Below are 22,252 nucleotides of genomic sequence, written 5' to 3'. Positions count from 1 at the left end.
GCCCATTATCAGCAACCATCAGTCCTGTGTTCCAATACCGCGTTGTGTTTGCTAATCCAAGTTTATCATTTTAAAAGGCTAATTGATCATTAGAAAACCCTTTTGCAATTATGTTAGCACAGCTGAAAACTGTTGTGCTGATTAAAGAAGCAATAAACTGGACTTCTTGAGAATCTGGAGCATCAGCAATTGTGGGTTCGATTACAGGCTCAAAATGGCCAGAAACAAATAACTTTCTTCTGAAACTCGTCAGTCTATTCTTGTTCTGAGAAATGAAGGCTATTCCATGCGAGAAATTGCCAAGAAACTGAAGATCTCGTACAACGCTGTGTACTATGTATTACATATCTTGCATTACCCATCTCATATGTATATACTGTATTCTATACTATCTATTGCATCTTAGCCTATGCCGCTCTGACAATGACATTGCTCATCCATATATTTATATATTCTTATTCCATTCTTTTACCTAGATTTGTGTGTATTAGGTATTTGTTGTGGAACTGTTAGATATTACTTGCTAGATTTTGCTGCACAAGCGTTTCTCTACACTCGCAATAACATCTGCTAACCATGTGTATGTGACCAATACATTTGATTTGATTCGCATATTTCATTATAGTGATTGTGTTCCAGATACTCTATATAGTATATATATGTTTATAGATATGTGTTGCGTATTTGATGTATTGACGCAGTGCTCACCCCCTGCTAAAATACATTTTTAATCAAATAAGTAATAGTAAACTTGAGTTCTAACGGATTTTTATTTTTATCCTCAATAGCGGTAGAAAGTAAGATGACCTATTGGAGCCAACTTTAAAGACACCACATTCAAGTCCTTCATCCCCCACTCTTTCAAATGTAGGAACTGGCTTTTCCAGTCTGACCCCTCTGCTGTCTCTGGCTCCACACCCACCCCCGCCCGGCCATCTAGAGGTGTGAAGGTTAGTACATTTTATGTAGGGTGGCTAATGATCCATCATGTATGACATTCCTGGGAGTGTGTAAACTTTAATTTTTTATTACCATAGGATTTTTGTATGTTCTCTATAGTTATGTACGTGGAAATGTATTAATTGACCAATTCGGCCACTTGGGTACATTTGGGAAAACTCGTGAGGGACACCTGGGAGACTCTCATTCTTGAATGTATCAGTCTGAAACTTTGCACACACTGCTGCCCTCTTCTGGACAACATCTATATTACACCCATCTTCCTAGATCAATTATGGCCTTTCTTTTGCATTTCAAAGATGCAAAAATAATAATAGAAAACGCATGTTCTTTTACCAGTTCTAATGTGTTATATTCTCCTACATTAATTTTACATTTCCACAAACTTCAAAGTGTTTCCTTTCAAATATAATTTTACATATTCAATCTCTCCCTATCCCAGTCTGCTGTCCCCACATGCTTCAAGATGACAACCATTGTTCCTGTACCCAAGAATGCAAAGATAACTGCACTAAATGTCTATCACCCCGTAGCACTCACTTCTGTCATCATGAAGTGCTTTGAGAGACTAGTCAAGGATCATATCACCTCCACCTTACCGGTCACCCTAGACCCACTTCAATTTGCATACTGCCCCAATAGGTCCACAGACGATGCAATCGCCTGCACACTGCCCTATCCCATCTGGACAAGAGGAATATCTATGTAAGAATGCTGTTCATTGACTATAGCTCAGCATTCAACACCATAGTACTCTCCAAGCTCATCATCAAGCTTGAGGGCCTAGGTCTCAACCCCGCCCTGTGCAATTGGGTCCTGGACTTCCTGACGGGCCGCCCCCAGTTGGTGAAGGTAGGAAACAACATCTCCACTTCGTTGATCCACAACACTGGGGCCCCAACAAGGGTGTGTGCTCAGCCCCCTCCTGTACTCCCTGTTCACCCATGACTGCGTAGCCATGCACACCTCCAACTCAATCATCAAGTTTGCAGACAACACAAAAGTAGTAGGCTTGATTACCAACAACGATGAGACAGCCTACAGGGAGGAGGTGAGAGCTCGGAGTGTGGTGTCAGGAATATAACCTCTCACTCAACGTAAAAAAAACAAAGGAGATGATCGTGGACTTCAGGAAACAGCAGAGGGAGTACCCCCCTATCCACATCGACGGGACAGCAGTGGAGAAGGTGGAAAGTTTTAAGTTCCTCTGCGTACATATCACTGACAAACTGAAATGGTCCACCCACACAGACAGTGTGGTGAAGAAGGCGCAACAGCGTCTCTGCAACCAGAGGAAAAAAATATATAGACCACCTTTACTCCACACACAGAGATGCATACAAAGCTCTCCCTCGCCCTCCATTTGGCAAATCTGACCATAACTATATCCTCCTGATTCCTGCTTATGAGCAAAAACTAAATGTGAGTAAGACTTTTAAGCAGGTCAACATTCACAAGGCCGCAGGGCCAGACGGATTACCAGGACGTGTACTCCGAGCATGTGCTGACCAACTGGCAAGTGTCTTCACTGACATTTTCAACATGTCCCTGACTGAGTCTGTAATACCAACATGTTTCAAGCAGACCACCATAGTCCCCGTGACCAAGGACACTAAGATAACCTGCCTAAATGACTACCGACCCGTAGCAATGACGTCTGTAGCCATGAAGTGCTTTGAAAGGCTGGTCATGGCTCACATCAACACCATTATCCCAGAAAGCCTAGACCCACTCCAATTTGCATACCGCCCCAACAGATCCACAGATGATGCAATCTCTATTGCACTCCACACTGCCCTTTCCCATCTGGACAATAGGAACACCTACGTGAGAATGCTATTCATTGACTAAAGCTCAGCATTCAACACCATAGTGCCCTCAAAGCTCATCACTAAGCTAAGGATCCTGGGACTAAACACCTCCCTCTGCAACTGGATCCTGGACTTCCTGACGGGCCGCCCCCAGGTGGTAAGGGTAGGTAACAACACATCTGCCACACTTATCCTCAACACAGGGGCCCCTCAGGGGTGCGTGCTCAGTCCCCTCCTGTACTCCCTGTTCACCCATGACTGCATGGCCAGGCACGACTCCAACTCCAAGTCATAGACTGTTCTCTCTGCTACCGCATGGCAAGCGGTACTGGAGTGCCAAGTCTAGGTCCAAAAGACTTCTCAACAGCTTCGACCCCCAAGCCATAAGACTCCTGAACAACATCATGGCTACCCAGACTATTTGCACTGCCCCCAACCACATCTTTTTACGCTGCTGCTACTCTGTTAATTATTTATGCATAGTCACTTTAACTCTACCCACATGTACATATTACTTCAACTACCTCAACTAGCCGGTGCCCCCGCACATTGACTCTGCACCGGTACCCCCCTGTATATATATATATATATATATATATATTTTACTTTTTTTATTAAAAATAAATGCACTGTTTGGCTAAGGGCTGTAAGTAAGCATTTCACTGTAATGTCTGCACCTGTTGTATTCGGCCCATGTGCCAATAAAATTTGATTTGATTTTAACCTCAGGAGGCTAAAGAAATTTGGCTTGTCACCTAAAACCCAAACTTTTACAGATGCACAATTGAGAGCATCCTGTTGGGCTGTATCACCGCCTGGAACGGCAACTGCACAGCCCACAACCGCAGGGCTCTCCAGAGGGTGGTGCGGTCTGCACAATGCATCACCGGGGGCAAACTACCTGCCCTCCAAGACACCTACAGCACCCGATGTCACAGGAAGGCCAAAAAGATCATCAAGGACAACTACCACCCGAGCCACTGCCTGTTCACCCTGCTATTATCCAGAAGGCGAGGACAGTACAGGTGCATCAAAGCTGGGACCGAGAGACTGAAAAACAGCTTCTATCTCAAGGCCATCAGACCGTTCAATGGCCATCACTAGCACAGAGGCTGCCTACATACAGACTTGAAAATCACTGGCCACTTTAATAAATGGAACACTAGTCACATTAATAATGCCACTTTAATGTTTACATATCTTGCATTACCCATCTCATATGTACAGTTGAAGTCGGAAGTTTACATACACTTAGGTTGGAGTCATTAAAACTCGTTTTTCAACCACTCCACAAATGTATTGTTAACAAACTATATTTTTGGCAAGTCGGTTAGGACATCTACTTTGTGCATGACACAAGTCATTTTTCCAACAATTGTTTACAGACAGATTATTTCACTTATAATTTCACTGTATCACAATTCCAGTGGGTCAGAAGTTGACATACACTAAGTTGACTGTGCCTTTAAACAGCTTGGAAAATTCCAGAAAATGATGTCATGGCTCTAGAAGCTTCTGATAAGCTAATTGACATATAAGTCAATTGGAGGTGTACCTGTGGATATATTTCAAGGCCTACCTTCAAACTCAGTGCCTCTTTGCTTCACATCATGGGAAAATCAAAAGAAATCTGGTTCATCCAGCAATTTCCAAACGCCTGAAGGTACCACGTTCATCTGTACAAACAATAGTACGCAAGTATAAACACCATTGGACCACGCAGCCGTCATACTGCTCAGGAAGGAGACGCGTTCTGTCTCCTAGAGATTAACGTACTTTGGTGCGAAAAGTGCAAATCAATAACAGAACAGCAAAGGACCTTGTGAAGATGCTGGAGGAAACAGGTACAAAAGTATCTACAGTGAGGGAAAAAAGTATTTGATCCCCTGCTGATTTTCTACGTTTGCCCACTGACAAAGACATGATCAGTCTATCATTTTAATGGTAGGTTTATTTGAACAGTGAGAGACAGAATAACAACAAAAAAATCAGAAAAACGCATGTCAAAAATGTTATAAATTGATTTGCATTTTAATGAGGGAAATAAGTATTTGACCCCTCTGCAAAACATGACTTAGTACTTGGTGGCAAAACCCTTGTTGGCAATCACAGAGGTCAGACGTTTCTTGTAGTTGGCCACCAGGTTTGCACACATCTCAGGAGGGATTATGTTCCACTCCTCTTTGCAGATCTTCTCCAAGTCATTAAGGTTTCGAGGCTGACGTTTGGCAACTCGAACCTTCAGATCCCTCCACAGATTTTCTATGGGATTAAAGTCTGGAGACTGGCTAGGCCATTCCAGGACCTTAATATGCTTCTTCTTGAGCCACTCCTTTGTTGCCTTGGCCGTGTGTTTTGGGTCTTTGTCATGCTGGAATACCCATCCACGACCCATTTTCAATGCCCTGGCTGAGGGAAGGAGGTTCTCACCCAAGATTTGACAGTACATGGCCCCGTCCATCGTCCCTTTGATGCAGTGAAGTTGTCCTGTCCCCTTAGCAGAAAAACACCCCCAAAGCATAATGTTTCCACCTCCATGTTTGACGGTGGGGATGGTGTTCTTGGGGTCATAGGCAGCATTCCTCCTCGGCGAGTTGAGTTGATGCCAAAGAGCTCGATTTTGGTCTCATCTGACCACAACACTTTCACCCAGTTCTCCTCTGAATCATTCAGATGTTCATTGGCAAACTTCAGACGGCCCTGTTTATGTGCTTTCTTGAGCAGGGGGACCTTGCGGGCACTGCAGGATTTCAGTCCTTCACGGCGTATTGTGTTACCAATTGTTTTATTGGTGACTATGGTCCCAGCTGCCTTGAGATCATTGACAAGATCCTCCCGTGTAGTTCTGGGCTGATTCCTCACCGTTCTCATGATCATTGCAACTCCACGAGGTGAGATCTTGCATGGAGCCCCAGGCCGAGGGAGATTGACAGTTATTTTGTGTTTCTTCCATTTGCGAATAATCGCACCAACTGTTGTCACCTTCTCACCAAGCTGCTTGGCGATGGTCTTGTAGCCCATTCCAGCCTTGTGTAGGTCTACAATCTTGTCTCTGAGATCCTTGGAGAGCTCTTTGGTCTTGGCCATGGTGTAGAGTTTGGAATCTGATTGATTGATTGCTTCTGTGGACAGGTGTCTTTTATACAGGTAACAAGCTGAGATTAGGAGCACTCCCTTTAAGAGTGTGCTCCTAATCTCAGCTCGTTACCTGTATAAAAGACACCTGGGAGCCAGAAATCTTTCTAATTGAGAGGGGGTCAAATACTTATTTCCCTCATTAAAATGCAAATCAATTTATAACATTTTCGACATGCGTTTTTCTGGATTTTGTTGTTGTTATTCTGTCTCTCACTGTTCAAATAAACCTACCATTAAAATTATAGACTGATCATTTCTTTGTCAGTGGGCAAACGTACAAAATCAGCAGGGGATCAAATACTTTTTTCTTTCACTGTACAGTGGGGAAAAAAAGTATTTAGTCAGCCACCAATTGTGCAAGTTCTCCCACTTAAAAAGATGAGAGAGGCCTGTAATCATAGGTACACGTCAACTATGACAGACAAAATGAGAATTTTTTTCTCCAGAAAATCACATTGTAGGATTTTTAATGAATTTATTTGCAAATTATGGTGGAAAATAAGTATTTGGTCAATAACAAAAGTTTCTCAATACTTTGTTATATACCCTTTGTTGGCAATGACACAGGTCAAACGTTTTCTGTAAGTCTTCACAAGGTTTTCACACACTGTTGCTGGTATTTTGGCCCATTCCTCCATGCAGATCTCCTCTAGAGCAGTGATGTTTTGGGGCTGTCGCTGGGCAACACTGACTTTCAACTCCCTCCAAAGATTTTCTATGAGGTTGAGATTTGGAGACTGGCTAGGCCACTCCAGGACCTTGAAATGCTTCTTACGAAGCCACTCCTTCGTTGCCCGGGTGGTGTGTTTGGGATCATTGTCATGCTGAAAGACTCAGCCACGTTTCATCTTCAATGCCCTTACTGATGGAAGGAGGTTTTCACTCAAAATCTCACGATACATGGCCCCATTCATTCTTTCCTTTACACGGATCAGTCGTCCTGGTCCCTTTGCAGAAAAACAGCCCCAAAGCATGATGTTTCCACCTCCATGCTTCACAGTAGGTATGGTGTTCTTTGGATGCAATTCAGCATTCTTTGTCCTCCAAACACGACGAGTTGAGTTTTTACCAAAAAGTTATATTTTGGTTTCATCTGATCATATGACATTTTCCCAATCCTCTTCTGGATCATCCAAATGCACTCCAGCAAACTTCAGACGGGCCTGGACATGTACTGGCTTAAGCAGGGGGACACGTCTGGCACTGCAGGATTTGAGTCCCTGGCGGCGTAGTGTGTTACTGATGATAGGCTTTGTTACATTTACATTACATTTTAGTCATTTAGCAGACGCTCTTATCCAGAGCGACTTACAGTTAGTTATTTTTTCATTTTTTTAAATTTTTTATTCATACCCCCTGTGGGAATCGAACCCACAACCCTGGCGTTGCAAACGCCATGCTCTACCAACTGAGCTACATCCCTGCCGGTCATTCCCTCCCCTACCTTGGACGACGCTGGGCCAATTGTGCGCCGCCCCATGGGTCTCCCGGTCGCGACCGGCTATGACAGAGCCTGGATTTGAACCAAGATCTCTAGTGGCACAGCTAGCACTGCTATGCAGTGCCTTAGCCCACTGCGCCACTCGGGAGGATTACTTTGGTTACTTTGGTCCCAGCTCTCTGCATGTCATTCACTAGGTCCCCCCGTGTGTTTTGGGGATTTTTGCTCACCAATCTTGTGATCATTTTGACCCCACGGGGTGAGATCTTGCGTGGAGCCCCAGATCGAGGGAGATTATCAGTGGTCTGGTCTTCCATTTCCTAATAATTGCTCCCACAGTTGATTTCTTCAAACCAAGCTGCTTACCTATTGCAGATTCAGTCTTCCCAGCCTGGTGCAGGTCTACAATTTTGTTTCTGGTGTCCTTTGACAGCTCTTTGGTCTTGGCCATAGTGGGGTTTGGAGTGTGACTGTTTGAGGTTGTGGACAGGTGTCTTTTATACTGATAACAAGTTCAAACAGGTGCCATTAATACAGGTAACGAGTGGAGGACAGAGGAGCCTCTTAAAGAAGAAGTTACAGGTCTGTGAGAGCCAAAAATCTTGCTTGTTTGTAGGTGACCAAATACTTATTTTCCACCATAATTTGCAAATAAATTCATTAAAAATCCTACAATGTGATTTTCTGGATTTTTTTCTCTCATTTTGTCTGTCATAGTTGACGTGTACCTATGATGAAAATTACAGGACTCTCTCATCTTTTTAAGTGGGAGAACTTGCACAATTGGTGGCTGACTAAATACTTTTTTCCCCCACTGTATATCCACAGTAAAACAAGTCCTATATCGACATAACCTGAAAGGCCGCTCAGCAAGGAGGAAGCAACTGCTCCAAAACCGCCATAAAAAAGACAGACTATGGTTTGCAACTGCACATGGTGACAAAGATCGTACTTTTTGGAGAAATGTCCTCTGGTCTGATTAAACAAAAATAGAACTGTTTGGCCATAATGACCATTGTTTGGAGGAAAAAGGGGTAGCAGCATCATGCTGTGGGGGTGCTTTGCTGCAGGAGGGACTGGTGCACTTCACAAAATAGATGGCATCATGAGGAAGGAACATTATGTTGATATATTGAAGCAACATCTCAAGACATCAGTTAGGAAGTTAAAGCTTGGTCGCAAATGGGTCTTCCAAATGGACAATGACCCCAAGCATACTTCCAAAGTTGTGGCAAAATGGACAACAAAGTCAAGGTATTGGAGTGGCCATCACAAAGCCCTGACCTCAATTTGTGGGCAGAACTGAAAAAGCATGTGCGAGCAAGGAGGCCTACAAACCTGACTCAGTTACACCAGCTCTGTCAGGAGGAATGGGCCAAACTTATTGTGGGAAGCTTGTGGAAGGCTACCTGAAACGTTTGACCCAAGTTAAACAATTTAAAGGCAATGCTACCAAATACTAATTGAGTGTATGTAAACTTCTGACCCACTGGGAATGTGATGAAAGAAATATAAGATGAAAGAAATCATTCTCTCTACTATTATTCTGACATTTCACATTATTAAAATAAAGTGGTGATCCTAACTGACCTAAGACAGGGAATTTTTACTAGGATTAAATGTCAGGAATTGTGAAAAACTGAGCTTAAATGTATTTGGCTAAGGTGTACGTAAACTTCGGACTTCAACTGTATATACTGTATTCTATACTATCTATTGCATCTTAGACTATACCACTCTGATAATGATAATGATATTGCTCATCCATATATTTATATATTCTTATTCCATTCCTTTACTTAGATTTGTGTGTATTAGGTTTTTGTTGTAGAACTGTTAGATATTACTTGCTAGATATTGCTGCACTGTCGGAATTAGAAGCGCAAGCATTTCGCTACACTCACAATAACATCTGCTAACCATGTGTATGTGACCACTAAATTTGATTTGATTTTAAGAATATGCATATCATTGCTTCAGGTCCTGAGCTACAGGCAGTTAGATTTGGGTATGTCATTTTAGGCGGAAATTGAGACGAAGGGTCCGATCCTTAAGATGTTTTAAGACTCTTTATGTTGGTGTTTCCTTTACTTTGACAGTTACCTGTATGTCTGCTAGTAATGCATTGAGGTCCTGTTCAAATACTTTAAAGATGCATCCTACTTCCCTCTATATAGAACTGGCCACTGTTCTGATAGGATTGGACAGGTGAAAGCCATGTAATGGAACCCCTTATTCAGTTTGAATCACAGAAGGGAGGGAGTGGAGATGTACATTAAAAGTATTCAAACAGGGTCTCTTTCTCAATTCGTATTTCCTCACTTCCTCATCTCCTTCTGAAACACATTGGAAGAGAAGGTCTCCCCCTCTGACGACCTCCTACGATGCGCTTTGAGAAGGAAGCAAGGAGTGAGGTTAATCAAGAAAGAAAGATGGCCTCCGTTTCTCCACTGAGGTAAAGTAGTAGAATGGTAGCTCACCTTCAGCACTGGGGGAGCATACAGCACATCTTCTGGGCGCAGGTGGAAGCATCGGTTCAGGTACTCATTAGAAAACTCCCTCAAAAGTTGGATGTTGTACAGGCTGTCTGCTATGGAGGACACCACTTTCAGGCAAATATCTGGAAGACACATATAAAAGGCTTTATAAAATAAATGTGATTGATTGATTGATTGTTACGTCACTGTTAGCATGAGGCTAATATTAGCTAACCTCGTCAAACATATTGTAATCTCTCGTGGACAGACGCACATTACATAACTATGGTGTATGGGTGTGCGTATGGGTGGTGTATGGGTGGTCCTCTGTAGCTCAGCTGGTAGAGCACGGCGCTTGTAACGCCAAGGTAGTGGGTTCGATCCCCGGGACCACCCATACACAAAAATGTATGCACGCATGACTGTAAGTCGCTTTGGATAAAAGCGTCTGCTAAATGGCATATTATTATTATTATTATAACTAGTACAGACAGACAGAAAGACAACCAGTGTTGGGGGTGACTTTAGAGTACTCATTACTTTTTTGTAGTAACTAGTAACCTAACGCATTAGTTTTTAAGTAATCCGTTACCTAGTTACTTCCATGATTAAGGCTATTGTCTCTGCCATCTCGCTAGCTATCTTGCTACCAGTTACCATGCCAGCTCCCCCTAGGATACCTTCGTTGCGCTCTTTTTATTCCTGCACAAAAGTTGTGGCGGGTAGCTGGCATGGTAACTGGTAGCTAGATAGCTAGCGAGATGGCAGAGACAATAGCCTTAATCGTGGAAGTATTCACATTATTTTGAATTGGTAGAAGAAAAGGACATATTACATTTACATTTACGTCATTTAGCAGACGCTCTTATACAGAGCGACTTACAAATTGGTGCATTCACCTTATAGCCAGTGGGATAACCACTTTACAATATGTTTTTTTTTCTTCTTTCTTTGGGGTGGGGTAGAAGGATTACTTTATCCTATCCCATGTTTTCCTTAAAGAGGTGGGGTTTCAAGTGTCTCCGGAAGGTGGTGAGTGACTCCGCTGTCCTGGCGTTGTGAGGGAGCTTGTTCCACCATTGGGGTGCCAGAGCAGCGAACAGTTTTGACTAGGCTGAGCGGGAACTGTGCTTCCGCAGAGGTAGGGGGGCCAGCAGGCCAGAGGTGGATGAACACAATGCCCTCGTTTGGATGTAGGGACTGATCAGAGCCTGAAGGTACGGAGGTGCCGTTCCCCTCACAGCTCCGTAGGCAAGCACCATGGTCTTGTAGCAGATGCGAGCTTCAACTGGAAGCCAGTGGAGTGTGCGGAGGAGCGGGGTGACGTGAGAGAACTTGGGAAGGTTGAACACCAGACGGGCTGCGGCATTCTGGATGAGTTGTAGGGGTTTAATGGCACAGGCAGGGAGCCCAGCCAACAGCGAGTGGCAGTAATCCAGACGGGAGATGACAAGTGCCTGGATTAGGACCTGTGCCGCTTCCTGTGTAAGGCAGGGTCGTACTCTCCGAATGTTGTAGAGCGTGAACCTACAGGATCGGGTCACCGCTCAACGTTGTGAACAGAGAGCCCCATGCTGGTGGTGGGGTTATGGCATGGGCAGACATAAGCTACGGACAATGAACACAATTGCATTTTATCACTGGCAGTCTGAATGCACAGAGATACCGTGACGAAATCGTGAAGCCCAGTGTCATGCCATTCATCCACCGCAATCACCTCATGTTTCAGCATGACAATGCACAGCCCCATGTGCATTGTCATGCTTGTATCTTGTCTGACGCAACTTGCACACGCAAACACAGCCTCCCACCATTAGCTCGGACAAATTGAAAACCCTAGTCATTGGCGACTCCATTAACCGCAATATTACACTTAAAAATAATAATCCAACGATCATACACTGTTTACCAGGGGGCAGGGCTACTCTGAAGATCTGAAGATGGTGCTGGCTAAGGCTAAAACTGGTGAGTATAAGGATATTGTTATCCACGTCGGCACCAACGATGTTAGGATGAAACAGTCAGCGGTCACCAAGCGCAACATAGCTTCAGAGTGTAAATCCGCTAGAAAGATGTGTCAGCATCGAGTAATTGTCTCTGGCCCCCTCTCAGTTAGGGGGAGTGATGAGCTCTACAGCAGTGTCTCGCAACTCAATCGCTGGTTGAAACTGTTTTCTGCCCCTCCCAAAAGATAGAATTTGTAGATAATTGGCCCTCTTTCTGGGACTCACCCACAAACAGGACCAAGCCTGGCCTGCTGATAATTGACGGACTTCATCCTAGCTGGAGGGGTGCTCTCATCTTATCTATGAACATAGACAGGGCTCTAACTCTACAATGAGATAGGGTGTAGGCCAGGCAGCAGGCTGTTAGCCAGCCTGCCAGCTTAGTGGAGTCTGCCACTAGCACAGTCAGTGTAGTCAGCTCAGCTATCCCCATTGAGACCGTGTCTGTGCCTCAATCTAGGTTGAGCAAAACAAAACATGGCGGTGTTCAGTTTAGCAATCTCACTGGAATAAAGACCTCCTCTATTCCTGTCATTATTGAAAGAGATTGTGATATCCAACATCTCAAAATAGGGTTACTTAATGTTAGATCCCTCACTTCCAAGGCAGTCATAGTCAATGAACTAATCACTTATCATAATCTTGATGTGATTGGCCTGACTGAAACATGGCTCAAGCCTGATGAATATACTGTGTTAAATGAGGCCTCTCCTCCTGGCTACACTAGTGACCATATCCCCTGCGCACCCGGCAAAGGCGGAGGTGTTGCTAACATTTATGACAGAAAATTTTAATTCACCCCCCAAAAAAGACTGCGTTTTCATCTTTTGAGGTTCTAGTCATGAAATCTATGCAGCCTACTCAACCACTTTTTATAGCTACTGTTTACAGGCCTCCTGGGCCGTATACAGCGTTCCTCACTGAGTTCCCTGAATTCCTATCGGACCTTGTAGTCATGGCAGATAATATTCAAATTTTTTGTGACTTTAATATTTACATGGAAATGTCCACAGACCCACTCCAAAAGGCTTTCGGAGCCATCATTGACTCAGTGGGTTTTGTCCAACATGTCTCCGGATCTACTCATTGCCACAGCCATACCCTGGATCTAGTTTTGTCCCGTGGAATAAATATTGTGGATCTAAATGTTTTTCCTCATAATCCTGGACTATCCGACCACCATTTTATTACGTTTGCAATCGCAATAAATAATCTGCTCAGACCACAACCGAGGATCATCAAAAGCCATGCTATAAATTCTCGGACAACCCAAAGATTCCTAGATGCCCTTCCAGACTCCTTCCACCTACCCAAGGACGTCAGAGTACAAAAATCGGTTAACCACCTAACTGAGGATCTAAATTTGACCTTGCGTAATACCCTGGATTCAGTCGCACCCCTAAAAACAAAAAAACATTTGTCACAAGAAATACCCGAGCCCTGAAGCAAGCTTCCAGAAAATTGGAAATGGGAATGGCGCTCCACCAAACTGGAAGTCTTCCAACTAGCTTGGAAAGACAGTACTGTGCAATATCGAAGAGCCCTCATTGCTACTCGATCATCCTATTTTTCCAACCTAACTGAGAAGAATAAGAACCCAAAATGTATTTTTGATACTGTCGCAAAGCTAACTAAAAAGCAGCATTCAACAAGAGAGGATTGCTTTCACTTCAGCAGTGATAAATTCATGAACTTCTTCGATGAAAAGATCATGATCATTAGAAAGCAAATTACGGACTCCACTTGGAATCTGCGTATTTCTCCAAAGCTCAGTTGTCCTGAGTCTGCACAGAACTGCCAGGACCAAGGATCAATGGAGACACTAAAGTTTTTTCATCCTATATCTCTTGACACATTCATGAAAATAGTCATGGCCTCCAAATCTTCAAGCTGCATACTGGACCCTATTCCAACTAAACTACTGAAAGAGCTACTTCCTGTGCTTGGCCCTCCTATGTTGAACATAATAAATGGCTCCCTATCCACCGGATGTGTACCAAACTCAATAAAAGTGGCAGTAATAAAGCCTCTCTTGAAAAAGCCAAACCTTGACCCGGAAAATTTAAAGAACTATCGGCCTGTAGCGAATCTCCCATTTTTTTTAAAGCTGTTGTGCAGCAACTCAATGCCTTCCTGAAGACAAATAATGCCGTCAGATCACGGCTCTGTATCTGTTCTCGTTCTCCTAGACCTTAGTGCTGCTTTTGACACCATCGATCACCACATTATTTTGGCGAGATTAGAAACCCTAATTGGTCTACACGGACAAGTTCTTGCCTGGTTTAGATCTTATCTGTCGGAAAGATATCAGTTCGCCACTGTGGATGGTTTGTCCTCTGACAAATCAATTGTAAGTTTCGGCGTTCCTCAAGGTTCTATTTTAGGACCACTATTGTTTTCACTATATATTCTACCTCTTGGTGATGTCATTCGGAAACACAATGTCAACTTTCACTGCTATGCGGACGACACACAGCTGTACATTTCGATGAAACATGGTGAAGCTCAAAATTGCCTACCCTGGTAGCCTGTGTTTCAGACATAAGGAAGTGGATGGCGGCAAATGTTTTACTTTTAAACTCTGACAAAATAGAGATGCTAGTTCTAGGTCCCAAGAAACAAATAGATCTACTGTTGGATCAAACAATTAATCTTGATGGCTGTATAGTCGTCTCAAATAAAACTGTGAAGGACCTCAGCGTTACTCTGGACCCTGATCTCTCTTTTGACAAACATATCAAGAATATTTAAAGGACAGCTTGTTTTCCATCTTCGTAACATTGCAAAAATCAGAAACGTTTTGTCCATAAATGATGCAGAAAAGCTAATCCATGCTTTTGTCACTTCTAGATTAGACTACTGCAATGCTCTACGCTCCGGCTACCCGGATAAATCACTAAATAAATTCAGTTAGTGCTAAACACGGCTGCTAGAATCCTGACTAGAACCCAAAAAATTGATCATATTACTCCAGTGCTAGCCTCTCAACATTGGCTTCCTGTTAAGGTTAGGGCTGATCAAGGTTTTACTGCTAACCTACAAAGCATTACATGGGCTTGCTCCTACTTATCTCTCCGATTTGGTCCTGCCGTTCATACATACACGTACGCTACAGTCACAAGACGCAGGCCTACTTATTGTCCCTAGAATTTCTAAGCAAACAGCTGGAGGCAGGGCTTTCTCCTAGAGCTCAATTTTTATGGAATGGTCTGCCTATCCATGTGAGAGACACAGACTCGGCCTCGACCTTTAAGTCTTTACTGAAGACTCATCTCTTCAGTAGGTCCTATGATTGAGTGTAGTCTGGCCCAGGGGTGCGAAGATGAATGGCAAGGCACTGGAGCGATGAACCGCCCTTGCTGTCTCTGCCTGGCCGGCACCCCACACTCCACTGGGATTCTCTGCCTCTGACCCTATTACGGGGGCTGAGTCACTGGCTTACTAGTGCTCTTCCATGCTGTCCCTATGAGGGGTGCGTCACTTGAGTGGGTTGAGTCACAGACGTGATCTTCCTGTCCAGTGTTGTGCCCCCTCAGGCTCGTGCGGTGGAGGAGATCTTCGTGGGCTATACTCAGCCTTGTCTCAGGGTAGTAAGTTGGTGTTCTGTTGATATCCCTCTAGTGGTGTGGGGGCTGTGCTTTGGCAAAGTGGGTGGGGTTATCCTGCCTGGTTCGCCCTGTCCGGGGGTATCGTCGGACACGGCCACAGTGTCCCCCAACCCACCCCTGTCTCAGTCTCCAGTATCTATGCTGCAATAGTCTATGTGCCGGGGGACTAGGGTCAGTCTGTTATATCTGGTGTAATTCTCCTGGTGTCCTGTGTGAATTTAAGTATGCTCCCTCTAATTCTCTCTCTCTCCCCCTCTCCTCCCGGAGGACCTGAACCCTAGTGTTATGATGTCAGGTCATAGGATCGTGAGGACCGAGGTAGAGTTACGAGATAATTGGCTTGGTGCCACGGAGTCTACATTCCTTATGTCAAAGGAGATTAGTGATGTTCCTGATAGTATGATTGATGGACAAGATATAATGACTTGGGGCAAAGGGTAATAACAACAGAGAAAGGGAGTGCCCATGATGGTTGCCAGATGTAGGTTAAGGAATGGTAACCAAGAGTATAAAATATGTGAGATTTGTGTATGTGGGAAGTTCAACTGACAAAGGGCAGAGCTATGTCCATTTTGTTAGATGAACCCACGAGCTCGTGATCCAATAAACACTTGGTATAAAGTCTCCACAGAATGTCTCAGTAAATTCTTGCATCCTCACTTCTCAATACTAGAAACTCATCATAACACCTATGATCAGGACTACCTGGCCTGATGACTCCTGGCTGTCCCCAGTCCACCTGGTTGTGCTGCTGCTCCAGTTTTAACTGTTGTGCCTGTGGCTAGGGAACACTGACCTGTTCATCGGATGTGCTACCTTGTCCCAGACCTGCTGTTTTCAACTCTCTCTCTCTCTACCGCACCTGCTGTCTCGACCTCTGAATGCTTGGCTATGAAAAGCCAACTGACATTTACTCCTGAGGTACTGACCTGTTGCACCCTCTACAATCACTGTGATTATTATTTGACCCTGCTGGTCATCTATGAACGTTTGATCATCTTGAAGAACAATCTGGCCTTAAATGGCCATGTGCTCTTATAATCTCCACCCCAGAGCCTGGTTCCTCTCTGGGTTTCTTCATAGGTTCCTGCCTTTCTTATAATATGGTTGGTAGCATGGAAAATTATTGTGGAAATCTGTTGCAGGTCAAGTCGACTACAAAATCCACAATGCAAAGCTCTCTCTATGGGCTGGCTGGCTAGCTAGCTAGGTAACTAGCTAGCAAACGTAGCTACACACAATAATACCAAAGACAATATCAGCATGTAAAGTAGCTAGTTCGCTGTAAAATCACCTACAATCTCACCATGTTCAACCTGCAGATAGATGTGCCTCACAGAATGGAGTCTGATATTCGCAACGGCAGATATATTTTTAAGGAGATGGGAAAAGTTGCCCATGCTACATCAAATGGGCCACACGGTGCATTCTGGGACAAGGAGCACTCTCCTTCAAGGAGTGAATGGGAGTATATTGGGCACTAGCTCAAAAACCCAACATTAGCACAAATTTCGTCAACAAGAAGTACAACATTACAAATCTTTTCCGAGATGTGAGATAATTAACTTGCTATCTGTAATATTGTATAGCTTTGGAATCGCGTCATTACATACTTTCGAGGAAACAAGGCTAGTTTCTCGACAGTATAACCTTTGAGAAGATTATACCTTCCTTCATTCATTGGATTCCTATCTCTTTTATATAATATCTCTGGCAACGGCACCATGCAATGCACCCTGGACTAAAGAGGCAGACAAATAGGAAAAATGTGCTAGACCCTCCATTAAATAAAACATTTCTCAAGGTAGGAATATCACAAAAATATGATCAATGGCTCATTCGAGAGAAGACATCCTCCCAAGTTATGACATCGCCAGTATTGCAATCTGACATGTAGACGTTTACGCGATCTAAAAGTCGTATTCCTATTATCTTCCAGAGTGACTTTATGGCAGTGCTGTGTCATACCGGCCCGGATTTCTGCCTGCTTGAATGCCAATAACTCAGATACACGTGAAAACATGAAATGACACAGGGAATCGATAGAACATCACTCAGAGATGCACAAAAACAATATAACATTCAAAATGGGTGAACCTTTCATTTAAATAAATACGTTTGCTTTACATAACTATTTTTGTGTGCAGTTTTAAAGCTATATTCCTGCAATTCTACACATTTTGCCATGGGTTGGGGAGACATTTTTGCAGTCTTAAATTTGTAAGTCTAAATTGAATTAATGATGATAGATACATAGGACGTTTCTGCATGAGTGCTTTGTAAATAAACACAAGAGAATGCTGTTCTCTCCTTAAATACAAAGAGGCCCAACCCACTTTTTGATACAAAACACAATGGTGAGTTCTATAACCATCACCAGTAGTACACCTAAGGGTATAGTGGAAAACAGCATCTAGTGTTTAAGTGTAGATGCTGCTGCATGCATATAGATAATATCCCCATAATCTAAAATAGACATAAAAGTGGCCTGGGCAATTTCTTTCCTATTAAAAAAAGTCAGACATGCTTTGTTTCTGTAAAAGAAACCAACCTTGAACTTCAACTTCTTCACCAGCTCAGTGACATCTTTTTTAAATGACAGTTTGTCACCAAGCCAGATACCAAGATATTTGTTGGAAGGAACTCACAAAATTTGGGTACCATTCAAACTAGTCATTACAAATTCATTTAAATCTGGGTTATGGGACCTAGAAAAAAAGCATGCATTTTGTTTTGTTTGCATTTAGCACTAACTTTGTTGGATTCTAGCTTGAAATAAACATACTCGTTACCATACTAGAACTTATTGATTACTTTACATGTATAAGGAATGTATATAGTGCATTCGGAAAGTATTCAGACCCCTTGACATTTTCCACATTGTTACGTTACAGCCTTATTCTAAAATTGATTAAATTATTTTTTCACCTCATCAATCTACACACAATACCCTATAATGACAAAGCGAAAACAGGTTTTGGATAATCTTTGCGAAATGGCAGGGGAATGGATTCTAAAAGGTAACAAGTTAAAATTGGCACTGCCAAACACTCCTTGCAAGCTCAGAAAACCTTGGGGGTTTGTAATCTCGTGAGACACTTTATTCCATCTTATTCTGAAATAGTTATACAAAATTGACGAAAGGGAGGAGGGGTCCTCACGAGAAATTAGAGTGCAGTTAATATTGTGAGTAATTGTTTGTAGAGTTAAAGAAACAATTGTGTTAGATTAATTTGGATTTTAAGAATAATGACTAAAGGATTTCACCCCAAATACAGTATAAATGTTAGAATTATCATGTAGTGTCAACCCACTAACAGAGGGGGCGGTACTAAACATTCAAGGGTGAAGGGGAAGGCGGAAACTGTTTAGAAAAGCCACCTAAAGGTGGAAGGAGTCAAGTTCAGGAGGTATAAAACCGTATGTTTGTGTTTTTGGCGGCAGAGCTCTCTCCATGAATAAAAATACAGATAATACTTGTGGGTTGTGGACCTTGAATCATTGATGGTTAAAACCAGAGCCTTACAACCTCTGGTAATGATTCAAGCTTAGGTTGAAGTAGAGATAGAAATTCACGTAACAGTGTGGTCCTTCGAGCCGGATCTTAATACATCTTTATCGTTCTAAGGACACTGAAACCCGTGCACGGGCGGGTGATAGCATCCGTGAAAGAGTCCTGGCCTTCGACGTTAAGGTTATAAACAGGCCGGTGATTACTCTTTATGAACGATAAAGACGTTAACAAGTTTGAAAAAGCATTTAAATCCAAACTGCAAGGAAAAGGTCAGTAATTTTTATTCATGGTTTTGGTGAAATGATTTGAACTTGTATGAGAATAGTAATTATTGTGGAGGGCAGAGAATAGATACCAAAATCTCAAAGGAAGTAATAATTATTACGAAACGGGGAGGGTCCGCAATTGACCCTAGGTAAATAGCTATTACCAGAATAATCTAGTCCGAAATGACAAGGGGTGAAAGGCCATCACCAATGTAAACTAGTTTTTATTGAGACTGTACTGGGTACAGTACTACGATAAACAGGGAAAGGGATGATTTTCGTCGTGTGCTATGGATAAACAGGTCAAAAGTCGCGTATACGACTGGGGATTTGCTAGAACTCTGTGTGTTTCATGAAACTAGAGCAGTTACGACCTCTAGGTTACAAATAGGTTTAGCAAATGACTGTATAATGTTGTGTACGTGTGAGACTTGAGAATCCATCAGTATACGTGATAATTGTTTCAAGGAAGGAGCTAAAAAAATAAGTCGCGTGAGAAAAAATGGTTATCTGACTCTTTTCATGAAACCGGAGTTTTAAATAAAAAACTCTGGGTTAGGGGTTAAATAATTTTAAATGGTTAATTACAAAAGCAGATCATACATTGGCTCAAGAGACGCACTAAAATAATAGCTCCTAGAAGAATAATTCTGGGAATTATTACTAAAGGGGGGAATTTTTTATTTTTCCACCATGGGAAATAAATCTTCTAAAGAGGTCCGAGAATTAACGGGGGATGAACGATATATGTTAGGAAGAGATCGAAGAAATGTGTTTAATGGATCCGTTTGGGAGAAGAAGTATGAATTTATTGGGCATCTCGAAGTAAAAAAGTTAGAAGTTATATGATTAGGCAGATGCATGTGAAACGGATTTGAAAAAACAGCGAAAGAAGGGGCTAGAGACAGCGAGTGTTTTTTTTAAGCGCGAAAGTGCTTTAACGGTAACAAAGGAATATTTAACCATCGTGACTGCAGGGGTAAAGAAAAGGAATAGGACAGTCAATTTTTTGGTTCAACGGGTAAAATGTTTGAAAAAATGATTTGTGTCTATTAAGAATTGGCTAAAAACACCACAAAGCGATTATTTGAGAGGTACCTATAAAATTCCAACGATGCATATGTATGAACTTTCGCACTCAAACGTAGACATACGTCATGAGTGAGAAAGTAGAGAATATTTACATTTGCATTTTTGGTCATTTGGCAGACGCTCTGGTCCGGAGCGACTTGCAGAACCAATAGAGGGTTGCATTGAACTATTATGTTGTGTTGGGCATTTGAATGGCATAAGGTGAAATATGTGTGTATGAGGGAATTCAACGGTGGGTATGAATGATAACCGGATACTACTTAGTATTTGGTTGGTTAAATGCTGAATAAGAGATTTGAGGCGTGGTTATGGGGTAACTAGGAAGACGCACTTATTCAATGGGGAATGGGTGTAGGGAGAGAGAGTTTTTACGTGTATTAAAAGTTGCATTAGATAGCTTTAGTAATATTCTAGATAGGTCTATGAAAATATGTTACAAGTACGAATGACATTATTTCCTAAGAAGGAAGATTGTAGGGAAGTTTCCCGCGCTTCCCCCATAATGTAGGAAGGAGCAGGAGAGGGGGAGGAGGTGAGAGACAGTACATAGTTCAAATGGTAGGAATGTCATTAAGTGTATGCTGATCAACGATATCAAGCATTTGTTTTATTGATTGGGGCCGAATCAGAGAGAACTGTTAAAGAGATTGAATAGCGAACTGAAATGGGTTAGCGGGAAAATGCAAATAGTTGAATTTTTTTTAAACGATAATTTATTTTCGTTACAGGGAAGCAAGTGGCATTGGCTGTTGTGCTGGGGGAATAGCGCCAGCCTGTGGTGGGTTCTGGATTTGTTATAAATACATTTATATTTTAAACTACAGTGATGGAATAGACTACAATTATAACATCAGAAAAAGGACAATATAATTCGTAATAGTTATTATAATTAATTATTGAGAGTTATTGCAGTTATTAGCTCCTGAGTGGCGCAGTGGTCTAAGGCACTGCATCGCAGTGCTAACTGTGCCACTAGAGATCCTGGTTCGAATCCAGGCTCTGTCGCAGCCGGCCGCGACCGGGAGACTCATGGGCGGCGCACAATTGGCCCAGCGTCGTCCAGGGTAGGGGAGGGAATGGCCGGCAGGGATGTAGCTCAGTTGATAGAGCATGTTGTTTGCAACGCCAGGGTTGTGGGTTCGATTCCCACGGGGGGGCCAGTATAAAAAATATATATATATGTATTCACTAACTGTAGGTCGCTCTGGATAGGAGCGTCTGCTAGGTGACTAAAATGTAAATGTATTATCATTGATTCAGTAATGATAGAAGGGATTTGGAGAGTCTAGCAGCAAGCTTTAAGCTAAACACAGGGGCAATTGAGAGGGCAGTCAGAACCCTAGTTGGGAAAGATTGGGCAGCTGTTCGGGGGCAGTGGGTTTCAGGGGATGCCAATGGAGCAGTCCTACCATGAGCAAATGATGGGCAATATGTTGGGAAAATAACTGAGTTGTGTAATAATTTAAGGGAACATTACCATCGACATGCTGACTTCTCCAAAGTACATGAATGTAAACAGGAAGACAGTGAGACCATCAGCCAAGTGGCATACCTGAGCCTCCCCAGGGACAGGGAAATGATACTCCGTACCATCAGCAGCTAAAAAATAGCATTCCTTAGTGGAATGAGACCAGAAATAAGCAGGAATATTAAGAGGACTTTAGTGGGATGGGGAACTACTTCGTTAGCCGAGGTCAAGAGAGATGCAATCTATCATGAGCGGAATAGTAGACAGGATAGAGTAAGAAAAATAACATACGGGAGCTGAGTATTTAATGGCCACTAGGGGAAATAGCTGGTAGAGGTAGAACTCCAGAATAGAAGGGGAGAGAGATTTTCTTAGGGGGTGGATCAAATAATTGATAATGGATCATTTGAAATGAGATCACATGTAGCAGATTTAGAGTAATCAATTAAATAATCATTATATACTCGAGGA

General features: G+C 42.8%; 1 protein-coding gene across 2 annotated transcripts in view; it reads right to left on the bottom strand.

Annotated features, from left to right (window-relative positions):
• LOC121582747 (calmodulin-regulated spectrin-associated protein 1-B) overlaps nt 1–22,252 on the bottom strand; it is a 200,627-nt gene that overhangs the window by 29,166 nt on the left and 149,209 nt on the right. For both annotated transcript variants that reach the window (XM_041898825.2, XM_041898826.2), the window contains exon 7: nt 9,831–9,970. In XM_041898825.2, the coding sequence (XP_041754759.1) occupies nt 9,831–9,970 (140 nt within the window). The remainder of the gene's footprint in view (nt 1–9,830; nt 9,971–22,252) is intronic.

This window comes from Coregonus clupeaformis, chromosome 15 (genome assembly GCF_020615455.1).
Source record: "Coregonus clupeaformis isolate EN_2021a chromosome 15, ASM2061545v1, whole genome shotgun sequence".
Lineage (NCBI taxonomy): Eukaryota > Metazoa > Chordata > Actinopteri > Salmoniformes > Salmonidae > Coregonus > Coregonus clupeaformis.
The sequence above is the reverse complement of the archived record's forward strand: the minus strand, read 5'-3'. Positions and strand labels throughout refer to the sequence as shown.